General features: G+C 43.0%; 1 protein-coding gene across 1 annotated transcript in view; it reads left to right on the forward strand.

The window, feature by feature from the left end:
• LOC112236857 (glutamate receptor-interacting protein 2) overlaps positions 1-22953 on the forward strand; it is a 100370-nt gene that overhangs the window by 50632 nt on the left and 26785 nt on the right. The window contains exons 7-11 of the mRNA XM_042329795.1: positions 3396-3459; positions 6033-6178; positions 8483-8627; positions 11572-11711; positions 17674-17862. Coding sequence (XP_042185729.1) covers positions 3396-3459; positions 6033-6178; positions 8483-8627; positions 11572-11711; positions 17674-17862 — 684 coding nt within the window. The remainder of the gene's footprint in view (positions 1-3395; positions 3460-6032; positions 6179-8482; positions 8628-11571; positions 11712-17673; positions 17863-22953) is intronic.

Below are 22953 nucleotides of genomic sequence, written 5' to 3' on the forward strand. Positions count from 1 at the left end.
TTAAGTCTTCTGCTCCTCCTTTAAGTCTTCCTCCTCCCCTTTAAGTCTTCTTCTCCCCTTTAAGTCTTCTTCTCCCCTTTAAGTCTTCTCTCCCCTTTAAGTCCTCTTCTCCCCTTTAAGTCTTCTCCTCCCCTTTAAGTCTTCTTCTCCCCTTTAAGTCTTCTTTTAAGTCTTCTCCCCCTTTAAGTCTTCTCCTCCCCTTTAAGTCTTCTTCTCCCCTTTAAGTCTTTCTCCCCTTTAAGTCTCCTCCCTTTAAGTCTTCTCTCCCCTTTAAGTCTTCTTCTCCCCCTTTAAGTCTTCTTCTCCCCTTTAATTCTGCTCCCCTTTAAGTCTTCTTCTCCCCTTTAAGTCCTCTCCTCCCCTTTAAGTCTTCTTCTCCCTTCAAGTCTTCTTCTCCCCTTTAAGTCTTCTCCTCCTCCCCTTTAAGTGTTCTTCTCCCCTTTAAGTCTTCTCCTCCCCTTTAAGTCTTCTTCTCCCCTTTAAGTCTTCTTCTCCCCTTTAAGTCCTCTTCTCCCTTTAAGTCTTCTGCTCCCCTTTAAGTCTCCTCCTCCCCTTTAAGTCTTCTTCTCCCCTTTAAGTCTTCTCTTCCCCTTTAAGTCTTCTTCTCCCCTTTAAGTCTTCTTCTCCCCTTTAAGTCCTCTTCTCCCTTTAAGTCTTCTGCTCCCCTTTAAGTCTCCTCCTCCCCTTTAAGTCTTCTCCTCCCCTTTAAGTCCTCTCCTCCCCTTTAAGTCTTCTGCTCCCTTCAAGTCTTCTGCTCCCCTTTAAGTCTCCTCCTCCCCTTTAAGTGTTCTTCTCCCCTTTAAGTCTTCTCCTCCCCTTTAAGTCTTCTTCTCCCCTTTAAGTCTTCTTCTCCCCTTTAAGTCCTCTTCTCCCTTTAAGTCTTCTGCTCCCCTTTAAGTCTCCTCCTCCCCTTTAAGTCTTCTTCTCCCCTTTAAGTCTTCTCCTCCCCTTTAAGTCTTCTTCTCCCCTTTAAGTCTTCTTCTCCCCTTTAAGTCTTCTTCTCCCCTTTAAGTCTTCTTCTCCCCTTTAAGTCTTCTTCTCCCCTTTAAGTCTTCTTCTCCCCTTTAAGTCTTCTTCTCCCCTTTAAGTCTTCTTCTCCCCTTTAAGTCTTCTTCTCCCCTTTAAGTCCTCTTCTCCCCTTTAAGTCTCTTCTCCCCTTTAAGTCTTCCTCCTCCCCTTTAAGTCTCCTCCTCCCCTTTAAGTCTTCTCCTCTCCCTTTAAGTCTTCTCCTCCCCTTTAAGTCTTCCCCTTTAAGTCTTCTCTCCCCTTTAAGTCCTCTCCTCCCCTTTAAGTCCTCTCCTCCCCTTTAAGTCCTCTCCTCCCCTTTAAGTCTTCTCCTCCCCTTTAAGTCCTTTCCTTCAAGTCTTTTCCTCCCCTTTAAGTCTCCTCCTCCCCTTTAAGTCTTATCCTCCCCTTTAAGTCTTTTCCTCCCCTTTAAGTCCTCTCCCCTTTAAGTCATTCCCTTTAAGTCTTCTCCTCCCCTTTAAGTCTTCTCCTCCCCTTTAAGTCTTCTCCTCCCCTTTAAGTCTTCTCCTCCCCTTTAAGTCTTATTCGCCCCTTTAAGTCTTCTTCTCCCCTTTAAGTCTTCTTCTCCCCTTTAAGTCTTCTTCTCCCCTTTAAGTCCTCTTCTCCCTTTAAGTCTTCTGCTCCCCTTTAAGTCTCCTCCTCCTCTTTAAGTGTCCTACTCCCCTTTAAGTCTTCTCCTCCCCTTTAAGTCTTCTCCACCCCTTTAAGTCTTCTCCTCCCCTTTAAGTCCTCTCCTCCCCTTTAAGTCCTCTCCTCCCCTTTAAGTCTTCTTCTCCCCTTTAAGTCCTCTTCTCCCTTTAAGTCTTCTGCTCCCCTTTAAGTCTCCTCCTCCCCTTTAAGTGTCCTACTCCCCTTTAAGTCTTCTCCTCCCCTTTAAGTCTTATCCTCCCCTTTAAGTCTTCTCCTCCCCTTTAAGTCCTCTCCTCCCCTTTAAGTCCCCTCTTCCCCTTTAAGTCTTCTCCTCCCCTTTAAGTCCTTTCCTTTAAGTCTTTTCCTCCCCTTTAAGTCTCCTCCTCCCCTTTAAGTCTTCTCCTCCCCTTTAAGTCTCTCCTCCCCTTTAAGTCCTCTCCCCCCTTTAAGTCATTTCCTTTAAGTCTTCTTCTCCCCTTTAAGTCCTCTTCTCCCTTTAAGTCTTCTGCTCCCCTTTAAGTCTCCTCCTCCCCTTTAAGTGTCCTACTCCCCTTTAAGTCTTCTCCTCCCCTTTAAGTCTTCTCCTCCCCTTTAAGTCTTCTCCTCCCCTTTAAGTCTTCTTCTCCCCTTTAAGTCCTCTTCTCCCTTTAAGTCTTCTGCTCCCCTTTAAGTCTTCTTCTCCCCTTTAAGTCCTCTCCTATACTTTAAGTCTTCTCCTCCCCTTTAGTATTCTCCTCCCCTTTAAGTCCTCTCCTCCCCTTTAATTCCTCCCCTTTAAGTCTTCTCATCCCCTTTAGGTCCCTCCTCCCCTTTAATTCCTCCCCTTTAAGTCTTCTCATCCCCTTTAAGTCTTCTCCTCTCCTTTAAGGTTCAATGAAATACAAATAAATAAAGGTTAAATAAAATAAAATAAAATAAATAAAGGGATAGTTCACCCAAATTCAAAAATGACAAATAATTCAAAAGTATCTCAAAATGAATGTGAATTTTAAGAAAGTCACTTTTAAGAAAGTCACACCTGATTTTAACAGATCCCCAAACAATTCTGATATCGGTCCCAATGACTTGAATGGTATTTGTGCCACAAATGCTAAATATTCACATGTGGAAACAGTGTCAGGGAAACTAAACCAAAGCATGAATTGTTGTCATACCTTGACCATAGACTGCTTACAGGGTAAGGAAACCAATGTGTCATTCTGTCTTCAGGTTCTGTCTTCAGTAGCGGAACCCCACAAGGGTCTCCACATTGTATATTGGAGAGTTTCTTCTGGACATTACCAATAGCCAGCTGTTGTTCTGGGTTTGATTTGTACTTTTCGCACAAAAGTACGTTCATCTCTAGGAGACAGAACTCGTCTTCTTCCTGAGCGGTATGATGGCTGCATGGGTCCATGGTGTCTATACTTGCGTACTATTGTTTGTGCAGATGAACATGGTACCTTCAGGCGTTCGGAAATTGCTTCCAAAGGTGAACCAGACTTGAACAAGAAATTTGTGGAGTGGTTGAAAAAGTTTTAATGACTCCAACATAACTGTATGTAAACTTCCGACTTCAACTGTACATATGTTACAACACACACACACACACACACACACACACACACACACACACACACACACACACACACACACACACACACAGAGAAAGAACCAACATTTGATAAAACTATGTGCATCAGTAACTAACATTAGCTGACCTCTCTCCTCCTCATTCTCTCTTCTCCTGTCCCTCACAGCCAGTAAGAAATCTGGAGAGCCGTTGATCATCTCAGACATTAAGAAAGGCAGCATGGCTCACAGGTACAGTATGATACAGGAAAATGGGTGGCTTCAGGCCACAGACAGGTACAGTATGGATGGCTTCAGGCCACAGACAGGTACAGTATGGATGGCTTCAGGCCACAGACAGGTACAGTATGATATAGGATAATGGGTGGCTTCAGGCCACAGACAGGTACAGTATGATACAGGAAAATGGGTGGCTTCAGGCCACAGACAGGTACAGTATGGATGGCTTCAGGCCACAGACAGGTACAGTATGGATGGCTTCAGGCCACAGACAGGTACAGTATGATATAGGATAATGGGTGGCTTCAGGCCACAGACAGGTACAGTATGGATGGCTTCAGGCCACAGATGAATGACTTGGGTTAAATTGTTCGAGAGAGAGACAGTAATGTAGTCCTCCTACAGAGAGAGACAGTAATGTAGTCCTCCTACAGAGAGAGACAGTAATGTAGTCCTGCTACAGAGAGAGTAATGTAGTCCTCCTACAGAGAGAGACAGTAATGTAGTCCTCCTACAGAGAGAGACAGTAATGTAGTCCTGCTACAGAGAGAGTAATGTAGTCCTCCTACAGAGAGAGACAGTAATGTAGTCCTCCCACAGAGAGAGACAGTAATGTAGTCCTCCTACAGAGACAGTAATGTAGTCCTCCTACAGAGAGAGACAGTAATGTAGTCCTCATACAGAGAGAGAGACAGTAATGTAGTCCTCCTACAGAGACAGTAATGTAGTCCTCCTACAGAGAGAGACAGTAATGTAGTCCTCCTATAGAGAAAGTAATGTAGTCCTCCTACAGAGAGAGACAGTAATGTAGTCCTCCCACAGAGAGAGACAGTAATGTAGTCCTCCTACAGAGACAGTAATGTAGTCCTCCTACAGAGAGAGACAGTAATGTAGTCCTCATACAGAGAGAGACAGTAATGTAGTCCTCCCACAGAGAGAGACAGTAATGTAGTCCTCCTACAGAGAGAGACAGTAATGTAGTCCTCCTACAGAGAGAGACAGTAATGTAGTCCTCCCACAGAGAGAGACAGTAATGTAGTCCTCCTACAGAGACAGTAATGTAGTCCTCCTACAGAGAGAGACAGTAATGTAGTCCTCATACAGAGAGAGACAGTAATATAGTCCTCCTACAGAGACAGTAATGTAGTCCTCCTACAGAGAGAGACAGTAATGTAGTCCTCCTACAGAGAAAGTAATGTAGTCCTCCTACAGAGAGAGACAGTAATGTAGTCCTCCCACAGATAGAGACAGTAATGTAGTCCTCCCACAGTGAGAGACAGTAATGTAGTCCTCCTACAGAGAGAGACAGTAATGTAGTCCTCCTACAGAGAAAGTAATGTAGTCCTCCTACAGAGAGAGACAGTAATGTAGTCCTCCCACAGATAGAGACAGTAATGTAGTCCTCCCACAGTGAGAGACAGTAATGTAGTCCTCCTACAGAGACAGTAATCTAGTCCTCCTACAGAGAGAGACAGTAATGTAGTCCTCCCACAGATAGAGACAGTAATGTAGTCCTCCCACAGTGAGAGACAGTAATGTAGTCCTCCTACAGAGACAGTAATCTAGTCCTCCTACAGAGAGAGACAGTAATGTAGTCCTCCCACAGAGAGAGACAGTAATGTAGTCCTCCTACAGATAGAGACAGTAATGTAGTCCTCCTACAGAGAGAGACAGTAATGTAGTCCTCCTACAGAGAGAGGCAGTAATGTAGTCCTCCAACAGAGAGAGACAGTAATGTAGTCCTCCCACAGAGAGAGACAGTAATGTAGTCCTCCTACAGAGACAGTAATGTAGTCCTCCTACAGAGAGAGACAGTAATGTAGTCCTCATACAGAGAGAGTAATGTAGTCCTCATACAGAGAGAGAGACAGTAATGTAGTCCTCCTACAGAGACAGTAATGTAGTCCTCATACAGAGAGAGAGACAGTAATGTAGTCCTCCTACAGAGACAGTAATGTAGTCCTCCTACAGAGAGAGACAGTAATGTAGTCCTCCTACAGAGAGAGAGACAGTAATGTAGTCCTCCCACAGAGAGAGACAGTAATGTAGTCCTCCTACAGAGAGAGACAGTAATGTAGTCCTCATACAGAGAGAGACAGTAATGTAGTCCTCCCACAGAGAGAGACAGTAATGTAGTCCTCCTACAGAGACAGTAATGTAGTCCTCCTACAGAGAGAGACAGTAATGTAGTCCTCATACAGATAGAGACAGTAATGTAGTCCTCCTACAGAGAGAGACAGTAATGTAGTCCTCCTACAGAGAGAGGCAGTAATGTAGTCCTCCAACAGAGAGAGAGACAGTAATGTAGTCCTCCTACAGATAGAGACAGTAATGTAGTCCTCCTACAGATAGAGACAGTAATGTAGTCCTCCTACAGATAGAGACAGTAATGTAGTCCTCCTACAGAGAGAGACAGTAATGTAGTCCTCCTACAGATAGAGACAGTAATGTAGTCCTCCTCTACCCCTCTCTCTCTCTTTCCCTGCCCCTCCCTCTCTCTCTCTCTCTCTCTCTCTATACACCCTCCATCTCATCCTCTCGCTACTCCATTCCCCTCTCTCTACCTCCTCTCTCTCTTTACCCAGGACTGGTACCTTGGAGCCTGGGGACAAGCTCCTGGCCATAGACAACGTCAGACTGGAGAGCTGTTCTATGGAAGACGCCTGTCAGATCCTAGAACAGGCCGAGGACCTGGTTAAACTCAAGATCCGTAAGGACGAAGACAACTCTGGTGAGCCTGTTTCGGTGCCTGGCTCAGAGGCAGTTAGGAAGAAGTATATAAAATGGGTCAAACACCTGCACAATGTCGGATGCTTCCATGCAATGTTTCAACCAGAAGATCAAATCAAATCGAAGTTTATTGGTTGCAGACACAGTTTAGCAGATGTTACAGTGAGTGCAGCGAAAGGTTTATATTAATGGCTCCTAACAATGCAGTAAAATGTCAATCAAGTACACAAATAATTGTTTTGATACTGATCAATTAAATTAGCTTATTGATCAATGAAGCAATAGGCATGATCATTGGAGAACTAAGGCAGTGATTAGTTAAACAAGCCAAAAAAACAACAACATGAAGGCAACATTATGCCTTATGTACATTATGAACATGAGTTACAGTACCAGGCTCCACCACAGGGAGGCAGTATTGTCTCAAAATATCCACAACTGTTTCCCCATCTGACATAATCACGATGTAACAATTATCACCCACCAGTATTCTAGTGTTTTAGACCCACCAATAGCTATACATGATGAATAGTAGTAACCTGTTACATAGTTCATGCTCTCTACCAAATATCAGATGCAGCTCTAGGAATAGCAGATAGGTTTAATAATGTTGCTGTCTGATGTGATGAAAGTGTTACTTTAGTCCAGCTGTAGCTGAAGATATCTGTTATCTTCCTCGCCTCTCCTCCTCTCTCCTCTCGCCTCTCATCTACTCGCCTCGCCTCTCCTCGCCTTTCTCCTCTCCTCTCCTCGCCTCGCCACGCCTCTCGCCTCTCATCTACTCGCCTCGCCTTTCTCCTCTCCTCCCCTCTCCTCCCCTCTCCTCTCCTCTCCTCTCCTCTCCTCTCCTCTCTCTCCTCTCTCTCTCCTCTCCTCTCCTCTCCTCTCCTCTCCTCTCCTCTCCCTCTCCTCTCCTCTCCTCTCCTCTCCCTCTCCTCTCCTCTCCTCTCCTCTCCTCTCCTCTCCTCTCCTCTCCTCTCCTCTCCTCTCCTCTCCTCTCCTCTCCTCTCCTCTCCTCTCCCCTCTCATCTCCTCTCCTCTCCTCTCCTCCCCTCTCCTCTCCTCTCTCTCCTCTCCTCTCCTCTCCTCTCCTCTCCTCTCCTCTCCTCTCCTCTCCTCTCCTCTCCTCTCCTCTTCTCCCCTCTCCTCTCCTCTCCTCGCCTCGCCTCTCCCCTCCCCTCCCCTCCCCTCCCCTCCCTACCCCTCTCCTCTCATCTCATCTCCTCTCCTCTCCCCTCTCCTCTCCTCCAAACCTTTTCTCTCCCTTCTTGCTCTCCAGTCAACTGTAAGTGCTGTTATTGTGAAGTGGAAACGTCTAGGAGCAACAATGGCTCAGCTGCGAAGTGGTAGGCCACACAAGCTCACAGAACGGGACCGCCGAGTGCTGAAGCGTGTAGCGCGTAAAAATCTTCTGTCCTTGGCAACACTCATTACCGACTTACAAACTGCCTCTGGAAGTAACGTCAGCACAAGAACTGTTCATCTGGAGCTTTATAAAATGTGTTTCCATGGCCGAGCAGCCGCACACAAGCCTAAGATCACCATGCGCAATGCCAAGCGTTGGCTCACCGCCATTGGACTCTGGTGCAGTGGAACTGCCTTCTCTGGAGTGATGAATCACACTTCCCCATCTGGCAGTCCGACGGACGAATCTGGGTTTGGCAGATGCCAGGAGAACACTACCTGCCCCAATGCATAGTACCAACTGTAAAGTTTGGTGAAGGAGGAATAATGTTCTGGGGCTGTTTTTCATGGTTTGGGCCCCTTAGTTCCAGTGAAGGGAAATCTTAATGCGACAGCATACAATGACATTCTAGACGATTCTGTGTTTCCAACTTTGTGGCAACAGTTTGGGGAAGGCCCTTTCCTGTTTCAGTATGATAATGCCCCCTGTGCACAAAGCGAGGTCCATACAGAAATGGTTTGTCAAGATCGGTGTGGAAGAACTTGACTGACCTGCAGAGAGCGCTGACCTCAACCCCATCGAACACCTTTGGGATGAATTGGAACACCGACTGTGAGCCAGGCCTAATCACCCAACATCAGAGCCCGACCTCACTAATGCTCTTGTGGCATTATCTTAGGGAAAGTGAATATAATGTCTCATCCTTCAGTCATTTTTCAAGTTGAATGCCAGTGCATTGTGGATGTTTGAGATGTTTAGGGAACTGAATTATTATCCATGTTGCTTTAAAGTTTAGTTACGTTATGCCCTGAAGACATCCCTTCCTTCCTCTGTCTCTCTCTTTCTCTAATGGTCCCCCCCTCCCACCCTCTCTCTCTCCCTCTCCCTCCCCCCTTCTAGATGAACAGGAGACGTCTGGTTTAATCATCTACACGGTGGAGCTGAAGAGATATGGAGGCCCGCTGGGGATCACCATCTCAGGCACGGAGGAGCCCTTTGACCCCATCGTCATCTCTGGCCTCACCAAGCGGGGCCTGGCTGAGAGGTGAGACCCGGGAATCCTGGAACCTAGCTGCCTTGACCAGTGTTTTTTTCCCCTGACTGTGGGGTTAGAGCCGACCTGTCCTTCTGTATCCCCTACCCATCCGGCCAAAAGGAGGCTGGTTCAGAGGCAAGACAAAAGAGGGACAGAGGATATGGGGAAAGGGGAGAGGGAGAAGGACAGGGATAAAGAGAACAGAGTGAATGTCATCGTTATTTTTTGGCCTCACGAAGAAGGGTCTGGCTGAGACCCACTAGTTCCAGACAGGTACTCTAGACCCAGAGACCCAGGCATCTGGCCTACCCCACAAAGGCCTCTGACCGTGGGGCTAGACCTGTCTATCCTTGTCGGCCCTGGTACTCTTCATACCTTTTTCTCCAAAGTATTTTCAGAAAAGGGTCGAGTAGGGAGGATGTGAGGAATCAGGGAAAGACGATTTGAGAAAGAGACCCAGTGTCGGTAAGGGCAGGAGGGGGCACTAGCCCCACGTTCAGGGGCCCTCTCCCCCTCTCTCTCCTCTCTCTCCCTCTCCCCCTCTCTCTCGCTTCTCTCTCTCCTCTCTCCCCTTCTCTCTCTCTACTCTACCCCTCTAACTCTCCTCTCTCCCCCTCTCTCTCTCCCCTCTCCCTCCCCTCTCCCTCCCCTCTCTCTGTCTCTGTCTCTCCTGTCTCCCCCTCTCTCTCTCTCTCTCTCTCTCTCTCTCTCAATCTCTCTCCCCCTCTCTCTCTCTCCTCTCTCCCCCTCTCTCCTCTCTCCCCCTCTCTCTCCTCTCTCCCCCTCTCTCCTCTCTCCCCCTCTCTCCTCTCTCCCCCTCTCACTCTGCCTAATGTTTCTTCTCTCTCCCCTCTCTCTCTGCCCAATCTCTCCTCTCTCCCCCTCTCTCTCCCCTCTCCGCCTCTCTCTCCTCTCTCCCCTCTCTCTCTGCCCAATCTCTCCTCTCTCCCCCTCTCTTTCCCCTCTCCCCCTCTCTCTCCTCTCTCCCCTCTCTCTCTGCCCAATTTCTCCTCTCCCCCTCTCTCTCCCCTCTCCCCCTCTAATCAATAAGGGGTTTTGCATTCTATGGAAAATAGAATGCATAGTGTGTGGTCCCTCATCAATCAACACACAATACCCCATAATGGCAAAGCAAAAACTGTTTTCATTTTTCTTTTATATAAAATTTACATAAGTATTCAGACCTTTTACTCAGTACTTTGTTGAAGCATCTTGTGCAGCGATTACAGCCTCGTGTCTTCTTGGGTATGAGACTACAAGTTTGCCACACCTGAATTTGGGGAGTTTCTCCCATTCTTCTCTGCAGATCCTCTCAAGCTCTGTCAGGTTGGATGGGGAATGTTGCTGCACCGCTATTTTCAGATCTCTCCAGAGATGTTTGATCGGGTTCAAGCCCGGGCTCTGGTTGGGACACTCAAGGACATTCAGAGACTTGTCAAGAAGCCACTCCTGCGTTGTCTTGGCTGTGTGCTTAAGGTCGTTGTGCTGTTGGAAGGGTGAACCTTCGCCCCGGTCTGAGGTCCTGAGTGCTCTGGAGCAGATTTTCATCAAGGACCTCTCTGTACTTTGCTCCGTTTATCTTTTCCTCGATCCGGACTATTCTCCCAGTCCCTGAACTCCAATCAACTTGTAGAAACATCTCAAGGATGATCAATGGAAACAGGATGCACCTGAGTTCAATTTCGAGTCTCATAGCAAAGGGTCTGAATACTTATGTAAATAAGGTATTTATTTATTTTAAATATACATTTGCAAAAATGTCTAAAAACCTGTTTTAGCTTTGTCATGATGGGTATTGTGTGTAGATTAGAAACAAATATAACAAATATAAATTGATCAATTTTAAAATAAGTCTGTAATGTAACAAAATGTGGAAATAGGGAAGGGGTCTGAATACTTTCCGAATTCACTGTTGTTGCCTTGGTAACCAGACAAACAATCTAGCTAGTTTAGCTAACCAAACCCCTTAGACCCTTAGCCGTAGTAAATTGACCACACCTCTTCTGGCCTTAATTTATTAACTTAACCTTCTATTTTAAATATTTTTAAAAGCTTTGCTTGATTGAGTTTCTCTGGTGCAATGGAACTGATAGAATAGTCCCAAAAGTGCAAACCCCACCCATCTTGCTTTCCAGAAAGGATCAATCAAACACTCAAAAGTATTTGAGGTCATTTTGGTAGGCTGTAGTATTTGTTTTCATTCCTATGATATCAAAATGTTACTTTTTTAGTTAACTATAAAGGGGCTTAAATAAATAAAAATTGGACTATTAAATTACTCACATATACCCATTGAATCTTTAAGAATAGACATTGACTGACAACACAGCTCTTAGCTCCCCCAGTAGATGATGACCTACTGGATAACTTTTATTTGTATTGCTTTGAATCTTTTTAATGAATTTATCTTATTAACACTGTGTTCTAGCTAGCTATTTGTGTAGGTAGCTATCAAGTAAACACAATGTAAATACCTTATAAATACCTCATGAGCTCAGTTCAACTGTCATACCCCATCAGAACCCAAAATATAACCTCGTTGTACTCCAATGTCTATAAACAAAGTCAATGCAAACACACGCTATTACTTCCAAACATCTATCATGTTCATCTCCTGGATGGTGGGGCCCTTGAGTGGTGGTATTTCTCCAGCTCCACCACTCGGATGGTTACCACGGCAACGCTTTGTTATTGTTTCAGACCTATTATGCATTTCTACTGCTGTTATATAAACATCTCATGTTTTTAAACGTGTTCTATGTGTTGGGTGGGTTAAGCAGGAATCATGGAAAATCTAAATTAGCTTAAAATAGATTTTCTCTCTCTCTCTCATCTATCTCTTATGTTTATATTAGAATGACCCATCTTATTTCTCAGCCACTATTATATTCCATGGAATACTGGCATATTACTGCCGTCTGGTGTAAACGGGGCCTGTCGTCTTTCTCTGTAGGACCGGAGCGATCCATGTGGGAGACCGTATTCTGGCTATCAACAGTGTCAGTCTGAAGGGCAAGCCGCTCAGCGAGGCCATTCACCTGCTACAGATGGCCGGGGAGACGGTCACACTCAAGATCAAGAAACAGGTCGACAGTAAGTGTTCAGAAAATCAATCAATCAAGTTTCAAATCAAATCAATCAAATATTTTATAGTTACCCGGGCCTAGACCCTAAAGAGAAAGCAGAAAGAGTGCAGTAACCGCAACTTGGGACTGAAGAAACAGATGTATGTGTTGTATAGTTATCAATATGTGTCTGTCTTCCTTAGGTGTCACTCTGCACCTACCCGAATCAGGTGTATGTTTCCCTTCCCCAGGATATCAGGGGAGCCGCGAGAGTACAGACGTCTGAGATGTAACCAGCCATTTGTAGTTTGACATTTAAATATACTAACAACTAGATGAAACCAGGCAGGCTGTGTGAGTTTGCTACAGAGTTCTGCTGGTAGCTTCCCTCTGATGCTGTGCTGCTGCTCTAGGATCTCTACCTCCTCTGTCCAGGCTTCAGCTCAGACACATACTGCTTGTTGTCTTAGAGAATCCCATAACAGGTTTAAGAGGTTTATGTGGTTCTAAGGTTTTCCTCCCCATAAAACCAGCAAAACATCATTATGTACAACAAAAGGGTGTCACACCTGGACCTTAGAGATCCTTTTAATTCTCTATTTGGTAGGCCATGGTGTGAATAGGGTGGGCAATCTATGTTTTCTATTTCTTTGTTGGCCTGGTATGGTTCCCAATCAGAGGCAGCTGTCTATCGTTGTCTCTGATTGGGGATCATACTTAGGCAGCCTTATTTCCACCTGTAGTTTGTGGGATCTTGTTTTTGGTGCTGTGCTGTTTATCCCTACTAGACGTTACGTTTCGTTTTGTGTTTGTTGTTTTTTCAGTGTTCATTTAATAAATTAAAATGTACGCCTACCACGCTGCACCTTTGTCCGATCCTGCCAACGACGGTCGTAACAGAAGATCCCACCACAAACGGACCAAGCAGTGTGGCCAGGAGGAGCAGGGATCCTGGGCACGGGAGACAAGGGAGTGGAGGACTTCCTGGACATGGGAGGAGATCATGGCAGGAGACAAGAGCCTGCCATGGAAGCAGACGGAGGCAGCAAGGGAGGAACAACGACGACACCGGTGTTCGCAACCACGACGGAAGCCCGAGAGCAAACCTTGTGATGTGGGGTGGGGCACACGGGGTGGTTGGTGGAACCAGGATTGGAACCATAGCCAACTCCCCGGACTCACCGTGGGGAGCGTGTGACCGGGCAGGCACCATGTTTTGCAGTGATACGCACTGTGTCTCCAGTGCGCATCCACAGCCCGGTGCGTTCTGTGCCAGCTCCCTGCACTTGCCGTGCGAAAGTGGGCATCTGTCCAGGACGGGTGGTGACACCTCAGCGTGCCTGGTCTCCAGTGCGCCTCCTCGATCCAGGATATCCTGTGCCGGCTCTACGCGCTGTATCTCAGGTGTGCCTTTCCAGTGCGTCCTGTGCCAGCTCCATGCACCCAGCCTCCAGTACGGCCCGATGTACGGCCCGGAGTCCTCGACGATGATCCCCGCACCAGAGGCGCCACCATAGTTGGCGGAGCCAAGAGCGGAGCGGGGTCTGCATCCTGCACCTGAACCGCCACCGAGGGTAGATGCCCACCCGGACCTTCCCCTCTAGTTTCAGGTTTGCGGCCGGAGTCCGAACCTTTGGGGGAGGGTACTGTCACACCTTGACCTTAGAGATCCGTTTTATTCTCTATTTGTTTAGGTTAGGGTGTGACTAGGGTGGGCAATCTATGTTTTCTATTTCTTTGTTGGCCTGGTATGGTTCCCAGTCAGAGGCAGCTGTCTATCGTTGTCTCTGATTGGGGATCATACTTAGGCAGCCTTATTTCCACCTGTAGTTTGTGGGATCTTGTTTTTGGTGCTGTGCTGTTTATCCCTACTAGACGTTACGTTTCGTTTTGTGTTTGTTGTTTTTTCAGTGTTCATTTAATAAATTAAATTGTACGCCTACCACGCTGCACCTTTGTCCGATCCTTCACATCGACAATCGGAAATATAACTATAATTCTTTTTGTTTTTGTGCACAGGATCGGTCACTTTGATCCTGTCTCTGATGACCTGTGCTGTGTTTAACTAACGTTATCTGCTCGGAAATTTGTATCATCACATAAAAAAAGAAATGTCCATGAAAAAATAGTTAATGCTGTCATGCTTTTCACCCAAACATAGAAAAGGTACCTGGAGTATCCTTTAGGGGTTCATCAAATTGAAACTGTGGGGGGGAACCCCTATAAGTTATTCACAGCATCCCTTTTAATGGATCCTCTAAGAACCTTTTGAAGAACCATTTGTGGTGCATTTTTAACTACCCCCCCATTATTATTATTATTGTTAATAATACGCATTACAATAACACAATATTTTAGTTCTCAGTATATATGATGATTTTAGTGGCAAAGCAGAATAAATACCTCTAAATATGAGGTATATGAGAACCCCAAGTCCAATGGGTATAACCTCTGGCGTGTTTGAGTACATAATGTACTGTGTATTTGAGATTCATAATGTACTGTGTATTTGAGATTCATAATGTACTGTGTATTTGAGATTCATAAGGTACTGTGTATTTGAAACTCATAATGTACTGTGTATTTGAGATTCATAATGTACTGTGTATTTGAGATCCATAATGTACTGTGTATTTGAGATTCATAATGTACTGTGTATTTGAGATTCATAAGGTACTGTGTATTTGAAACTCATAATGTACTGTGTATTTGAGATTCATAATGTACTGTGTATTTGAGATCCATAATGTACTGTGTATTTGAGATTCATAATGTACTGTGTATTTGAGATTCATAAGGTACTGTGTATTTGAAACTCATAATGTACTGTGTATTTGATATTCATAATGTACTGTGTATTTGAGATCCATAATGTACTGTGTATTTGAGATTCATAAGGTACTGTGTATTTGAAACTCATAATGTACTGTGTATTTGAGATTCATAAGGTACTGTGTATTTGAAACTCATAATGTACTGTGTATTTGAGATTCATAATGTACTGTGTATTTGAAACTCATAATGTACTGTGTATTTGAGATTCATAAGGTACTGTGTATTTGAAACTCATAATGTACTGTGTATTTGAGATTCATAAGGTACTGTGTATTTGAAACTCATAATGTACTGTGTATTTGAGATTCATAAGGTACTGTGTATTTGAAACTCATAATGTACTGTGTATTTGATATTCATAATGTACTGTGTATTTGAGATCCATAATGTACTGTGTATTTGAGATTCATAAGGTACTGTGTATTTGAAACTCATAATGTACTGTGTATTTGAGATTCATAAGGTACTGTGTATTTGAAACTCATAATGTACTGTGTATTTGAGATTCATAATGTACTGTGTATTTGAAACTCATAATGTACTGTGTATTTGAGATTCATAAGGTACTGTGTATTTGAAACTCATAATGTACTGTGTATTTGAGATTCATAAGGTACTGTGTATTTGAAACTCATAATGTACTGTGTATTTGAGATTCATAAGGTACTGTGTATTTGAAACTCATAATGTACTGTGTATTTGAGATTCATAAGGTACTGTGTATTTGAAACTCATAATGTACTGTGTATTTGAGATTCATAAGGTACTGTGTATTTGAAACTCATAATGTACTGTGTATTTGATATTCATAATGTACTGTGTATTTGAGATCCATAATGTACTGTGTATTTGAGATTCATAAGGTACTGTGTATTTGAAACTCATAATGTACTGTGTATTTGAGATTCATAAGGTACTGTGTATTTGAAACTCATAATGTACTGTGTATTTGAGATTCATAATGTACTGTGTATTTGAAACTCATAATGTACTGTGTATTTGAGATTCATAAGGTACTGTGTATTTGAAACTCATAATGTACTGTGTATTTGAGATTCATAAGGTACTGTGTATTTGAAACTCATAATGTACTGTGTATTTGAGATTCATAAGGTACTGTGTATTTGAGATTCATAAGGTACTGTGTATTTGAGATTCATAAGGTACTGTGTATTTGAGATTCATAAGGTACTGTGTATTTGAGATTCATAAGGTACTGTGTATTTGAGATTCATAATGTACTGTGTATTTGAGATTCATAAGGTACTGTTGAAACTCATAATGTACTGTGTATTTGAGATTCATAAGGTACTGTGTATTTGAGATTCATGGTACTGTGTATTTGAGATTCATAATGTACTGTGTATTTGAGATTCATAAGGTACTGTGTTTTGAAACTCATAATGTACTGTGTATTTGAAACTCATAAGGTACTGTGTATTTGAGATTCATAAGGTACTGTGTATTTGAGATTCATAAGGTACTGTGTATTTGAGATTCATAATGTACTGTGTATTTGAGATTCATAAGGTACTGTGTATTTGAAACTCATAAGGTACTGTGTATTTGAGATTCATAAGGTACTGTGTATTTGAAACTCATAATGTACTGTGTATTTGAGATTCATAAGGTACTGTGTATTTGAGATTCATAAGGTACTGTGTATTTGAGATTCATAAGGTACTGTGTATTTGAGATTCATAAGGTACTGTGTATTTGAGATTCATAAGGTACTGTGTATTTGAGATTCATAAGGTACTGTGTATTTGAGATTCATAAGGTACTGTGTATTTGAGATTCATAAGGTACTGTGTATTTGAGATTCATAAGGTACTGTGTATTTGAGATTCATAAGGTACTGTGTATTTGAAACTCATAATGTACTGTGTATTTGAGATTCATAAGGTACTGTGTATTTGAGATTCATAAGATACTGTGTATTTGAAACTCATAATGTACTTGAGATTCATAAGGTACTGTGTATTTGAGATTCATAAGGTACTGTGTATTTGAGATTCATAAGGTACTGTGTATTTGAGATTCATAAGGTACTGTGTATTTGAGATTCATAAGGTACTGTGTATTTGAGATTCATAAGGTACTGTGTATTTGAAACTCATAATGTACTGTGTATTTGAGATTCATAAGGTACTGTGTATTTGAGATTCATAAGGTACTGTGTATTTGAGATTCATAATGTACTGTGTATTTGAGATTCATAATGTACTGTGTATTTGAGATTCATAAGGTACTGTGTATTTGAGATTCATAAGGTACTGTGTATTTGAGATTCATAAGGTACTGTGTATTTGAAACTCATAATGTACTGTGTATTTGAGATTCATAAGGTACTGTGTATTTGAGATTCATAAGGTACTGTGTATTTGAGATTCATAATGTACTGTGTATTTGAGATTCATAGGGTACTGTGTATTTGAGATTCATAAGGTACTGTGTATTTGAAAGTATTTGACATATACATATTTGACCCAGGTTTGATCTTTTCCTCCCACCCTTCGACGTCTCTCGTATGAGAACATAGTTTATTGATAACTTAAACAGCGTCCGAAATGGCACCCTATTCCCTACATAGTGCACTACTTTAGACCCTATTCCCTACATAATGCACTACTTTAGACCCTATTCCCTACATAGTGCACTACTTTAGACCCTATTCCCTACACAGTGCACTACTTTAGACCCTATTCCCTATATAGTGCACTACTTTAGACCCTATTCCCTACATAGTGCACTACTTTAGACCCTATTCACAGCCACTACTTTAGACCCTATTCCCCCTACATAGTGCACTACTTTAGAACAGAGCCCTATAGAACCCTATTCCCTACATAGTGCACTACTTTAGACCAGAGCCATATAGAACCCTATTCCCTACATAGTACACTACTTTAGACCAGAGCCCTATAGAACCCTATTCCCTACATAGTACACTACTTTAGACCAGAGCCCTATAGAACCTTATTCCCTACATAGTGCACTACTTTAGACCCTATTCCTTACATAGTACACTACTTTAGACCAGAGCCCTATGGCACCCTATTCCCTTTCATAGCACACTCCTGTTAAACATAGGCCATGTGCCCCGACAACATGCAGAGACCCTGAACAGATGCTCCTCTACTTCCTCCTTCCAGTGGCAGACGAGAAGAAGAAGGATGGAGAGATGGAGAATGATTTGACTGACACGGAGGACGTGTCGGACATGACAGACTCTCAGAAGACCAACAAGCTGTCAGAGATCTACTCCACCACCATACCCAGTATGGACTCTACCATGGAGTCCTGGGACGGATCCGGCATCGACGCCGGCTACGGAAGCCAAGGTAAAGACTAGTGGTAGACATGGTGAGACCAGGGTTAGAGTTAATGATACGCTTGGTGTAAATCAAATCAAATCAAATCAAATCAAATTTTATTTGTCACATACACATGGTTAGCAGATGTTAATGCGAGTGTAGCGAAATGCTTGTGCTTCTAGTTCCGACAATGCAGTAATAACGAGCAAGTAATCTAACTAACAATTCCAAAACTACTGTCTTATACACAGTGTAAGGGGATAAAGAATATGTACATAAGGATATATGAATGAGTGATGGTACAGAGCAGCATAGGCAAGATACAGTAGATGATATCGAGTACAGTATATACATATGAGATAAGTATGTAAACCAAGTGGCATAGTTAAAGTGGCTAGTGATACATGTATTACATAAGGATGCAGTCGATGATATAGAGTACAGTATCAACGTATGCATATGAGATGAACAATGTAGGGTAAGTAACATTATATAAGGTAGCATTGTTTAAAGTGGCTAGTGATATATTTACATCATTTCCCATCAATTCCCATGATTAAAGTGGCTGGAGTAGAGTCAGTGTCATTGACAGTGTGTTGGCAGTGTCAGGTAGGGTGGAGGTGATATGGTCCTTGACTAGTCTCTCAAAGCACTTCATGATGACGGATGTGAGTGCTACGGGGCGGTAGTCGTTTAGCTCAGTTACCTTAGCTTTCTTGGGAACAGGAACAATGGTGGCCCTCTTGAAGCATGTGGGAACAGCAGACTGGTATAGGGATTGATTGAAAATGTCCGTAAACACACCGGCCAGCTGGTCTGCGCATGCTCTGAGGGCGCGGCTGGGGATGCCGTCTGGGCCTGCAGCCTTGCGAGGGTTAACACGTTTAAATGTCTTACTCACTTCGGCTGCAGTGAAGGAGAGACCAGAGACCGCATGTTTCCGTTGCAGGCCGTGTCAGTGGCACTGTATTGTCCTCAAAGCGGGCAAAAAAGTTATTTAGTCTGCCTGGGAGCAAGACATCCTGGTCCGTGACTGGGCTGGGTTTCTTCCTGTAGTCCGTGATTGACTGTAGACCCTGCCACATGCCTCTTGTGTCTGAGCCGTTGAATTGAGATTCTACTTTGTCTCTGTACTGGCGCTTAGCTTGTTTGATAGCCTTGCGGAGGGAATAGCTGCACTGTTTGTATTCAGTCATGTTACCAGACACCTTGCCCTGATTAAAAGCAGTGGTTCGTGCCTTCAGTTTCACACGAATGCTGCCATCAATCCACGGTTTCTGGTTAGGGAATGTTTTAATCGTTGCTATGGGAACGACATCTGCAACGCACGTTCTAATGAACTCGCACACCGTATCAGCGTATTCGTCAATGTTGTTGTCTGACGCAATACGAAACATCTCCCAGACCACGTGATGGAAGCAGTCTTGGAGTGTGGAGTCAGCTTGGTCGGACCAGCGTTGGACAGACCTCAGCGTGGGAGCTTCTTGTTTTAGTTTCTGTCTGTAGGCAGGGATCAACAAAATGGAGTCGTGGTCAGCTTTTCCGAAAGGGGGGCGGGGCAGGGCCTTATATGCGTCGCGGAAGTTAGAGTAACAATGATCCAGGGTCTTTCCACCCCTGGTTGCGCAATCGATATGCTGATAAAATTTAGGGAGTCTTGTTTTCAGATTAGCCTTGTTAAAATCCCCAGCTACAATGAATGCAGCCTCCGGATAAATCGTTTCCAGTTTGCAGAGAGTTAAATAAAGTTCGTTCAGAGCCATCGATGTGTCTGCTTGGGGGATATATACGGCTGTGATTATAATCGAAGAGAATTCTCTTGGTAGATAATGCGGTCTACATTTGATTGTGAGGAATTCTAAATCAGGTGAACAGAAGGATTTGAGTTCCTGTATGTTTCTTTCATCACACCATGTCACGTTGGCCATAAGGCATACGCCCCCGCCCGTCTTCTTACCAGAAAGATGTTTGTTTCTGTCGCCGCGATGCGTGGAGAAACCCGCTGGCTGCACCGCTTCGGATTGCGTCTCTCCAGTTAGCCATGTTTCCGTGAAGCAGAGAACGTTACAGTCTCTGATGTCCCTCTGGAATGCTACCCTTGCTCGGATTTCATCAACCTTGTTGTCAAGAGACTGGACATTGGCAAGAAGAATGCTAGGGAGTGATGCACGATGGGCCCGTCTCCGGAGTCTGACCAGAAGACCGCTTCGTTTCCCTCTTTTTCTGAGTCGTTTTTTTTTTTGGTCGCTGCATGTGATCCACTCCGTTACACTGGTTGTAAGGCAGAACACAGGATCCGCATCGAGAAAAACATATTCTTGGTCGTACTGATGGTGAGTTGACGCTGATCTTATATTCAGTAGTTCTTCTCGGCTGTATGTAATGAAACCTAAGATGACCTGGGGTACTAGTGTAAGAAATAACACGTAAAAAAAACAAAAAACTGCATAGTTTCCTAGGAACGCGAAGCGAGGCGGCCATCTCTGTCGGCGCCGGAAGTATAGAAGGATATCACCATATCCTGGGACGTCTCCTGCATCGATGCAGGCTACGGAAGCCAAGGTAAAGACTAGTGGTAGACATGGTGAGACCAGGGTTAGGGTTAATGATAGGTCTACACTTGGTGTATCACCATGTCCTGGGACGTCTCCTGCATCGATGCGGGCTACGGAAGCCAAGGTAAAGACTAGTGGTAGACATGGTGAGACCAGGGTTAGGGTTAATGATAGGTCTACACTTGGTGCATCACCATGTCCTGGGACGTCTCCTGCATCGACGCGGGCTACGGAAGCCAAGGTAAAGACTAGTGGTAGACATGGTGAGACCATGGTTAGGGTTGTGGTTAGAGTTAATGATAGGTCTACTCTTGGTGTATCACCATGTCCTGGGACGTCTTCTGCATCGATGCGGGCTACGGAAGCCAAGGTAAAGACTAGTGGTAGACATGGTGAGACCAGGGTTAGGGTTGTGGTTAGAGTTAATGATACGCTTGGTGTATCACCATGTCCTGGGACGTCTCCTGCATCGATGCGGGCTACGGAAGCCAAGGTAAAGACTAGAGGTAAACATGGTGAGACCAGGGTTAGGGTTAATGATAGGTCTACACTTGGTGTATCACCATGTCCTGGGACGTCTCCTGCATCGATGCAGGCTACGGAAGCCAAGGTAAAGACTATTGGTAGACATGGTGAGACCTGGGTTAGGGTTGTGGTTAGAGTTAATGATAGGTCTACTCTTGGTGTATCACCATGTCCTGGGACGTCTTCTGCATCGATGCGGGCTACGGAAGCCAAGGTAAAGACTAGAGGTAAACATGGTGAGACCAGGGTTAGGGTTAATGATAGGTCTACACTTGGTGTATCACCATGTCCTGGGACGTCTCCTGCATCGATGCAGGCTACGGAAGCCAAGGTAAAGACTATTGGTAGACATGGTGAGACCTGGGTTAGGGTTGTGGTTAGAGTTAATGATAGGTCTACACTTGGTGTATCACCATGTCCTGGGACGTCTCCTGCATCGATGCGGGCTAAAACATCCAAGGTTTGACCCCACAGGGCAGCATAGACTCTGGTGTTATAGTTGATATGTCTATGGTGTTATAGTTGATATGTCTATGGTTCTATGGTTGATATGTCTATGGTTCTATAGTTGATGTAATCTATGGTTCTATGGTTGATATGTCTATGGTTATATAGTTGATATAATCTATGGTTCTATAGTTGATATAATCTATGGTTCTATAGTTGATATATCTATGGTGTTATAGTTGATATAATCTATGGTTCTATTGTTGATATGATCTATTGTTCTATAGTTGATGTAATCTATGGTTCTATTGTTGATATAATCTATTGTTCTATAGTTGATATAATCTATGGTTCTATAGTTGATGTAATCTATGGTTCTATAGTTAATATATCTATGGTTCTATAGTTGATATATCTATGGTTCTATAGTTGATATAATCTATGGTTCTATAGTTGATGTAATCTATGGTTCTATAGTTGATGTAATCTATGGTTCTATTGTTGATATAATCTATTGTTCTATAGTTGATGTAATCTATGGTTCTATAGTTGATGTAATCTATGGTTCTATAGTTGATATAATCTATGGTTCTATAGTTGTTGTAATCTATGGTTCTATAGTTGATGTAATCTATGGTTCTATAGTTGATGTAATCTATGGTTCTATAGTTGATGTAATCTATGGTTCTATAGTTAATATATCTATGGTGATATAGTTGATATAATCTATGGTTCTATAGTTGATATAATCTATGGTTCTATAGTTGATATGTCTATGGTGTTATAGTTGATATGTCTATGGTTCTATGGTTATATAGTTGATATAATCTATGGTTCTATAGTTGATATAATCTATGGTTCTATAGTTGATATATCTATGGTGTTATAGTTGATATAATCTATGGTTCTATAGTTGATATGTCTATGGTGTTATATATAGTTGATATGTCTATGGTTCTATGGTTATATAGTTGATATAATCTATGGTTCTATAGTTGATATAATCTATGGTTCTATAGTTGATATATCTATGGTGTTATAGTTGATATAATCTATGGTTCTATAGTTGATATATCTATGGTTCTATAGTTGGTATATCTATGTTGTTATAGTTGATATAATCTATGGTTCTATAGTTGATATAATCTATGGTTCTATAGTTGATGTAATCTATGGTTCTATAGTTGATGTAATCTATGGTTCTATAGTTGATGTAATCTATGGTTCTATAGTTGATGTAATCTATGGTTCTATAGTTAATATATCTATGGTTCTATAGTTGGTATATCTATGGTGTTATAGTTGATATAATCTATGGTGTTATAGTTGATATAATCTATGGTTCTATAGTTGATATAATATATGGTTCTATAGTTGATGTAATCTATGGTTCTATAGTTGATGTAATCTATGGTTCTATAGTTGATGTAATCTATGGTTCTATAGTTAATATATCTATGGTGATATAGTTGATATAATCTATGGTTCTATAGTTGATATAATCTATGGTTCTATAGTTGATGTAATCTATGGTTCTATTGTTGATATAATCTATTGTTCTATAGTTGATATAATCTATGGTTCTATAGTT

This window comes from Oncorhynchus tshawytscha, linkage group LG02 (genome assembly GCF_018296145.1).
Source record: "Oncorhynchus tshawytscha isolate Ot180627B linkage group LG02, Otsh_v2.0, whole genome shotgun sequence".
Classification (NCBI taxonomy): domain Eukaryota; kingdom Metazoa; phylum Chordata; class Actinopteri; order Salmoniformes; family Salmonidae; genus Oncorhynchus; species Oncorhynchus tshawytscha.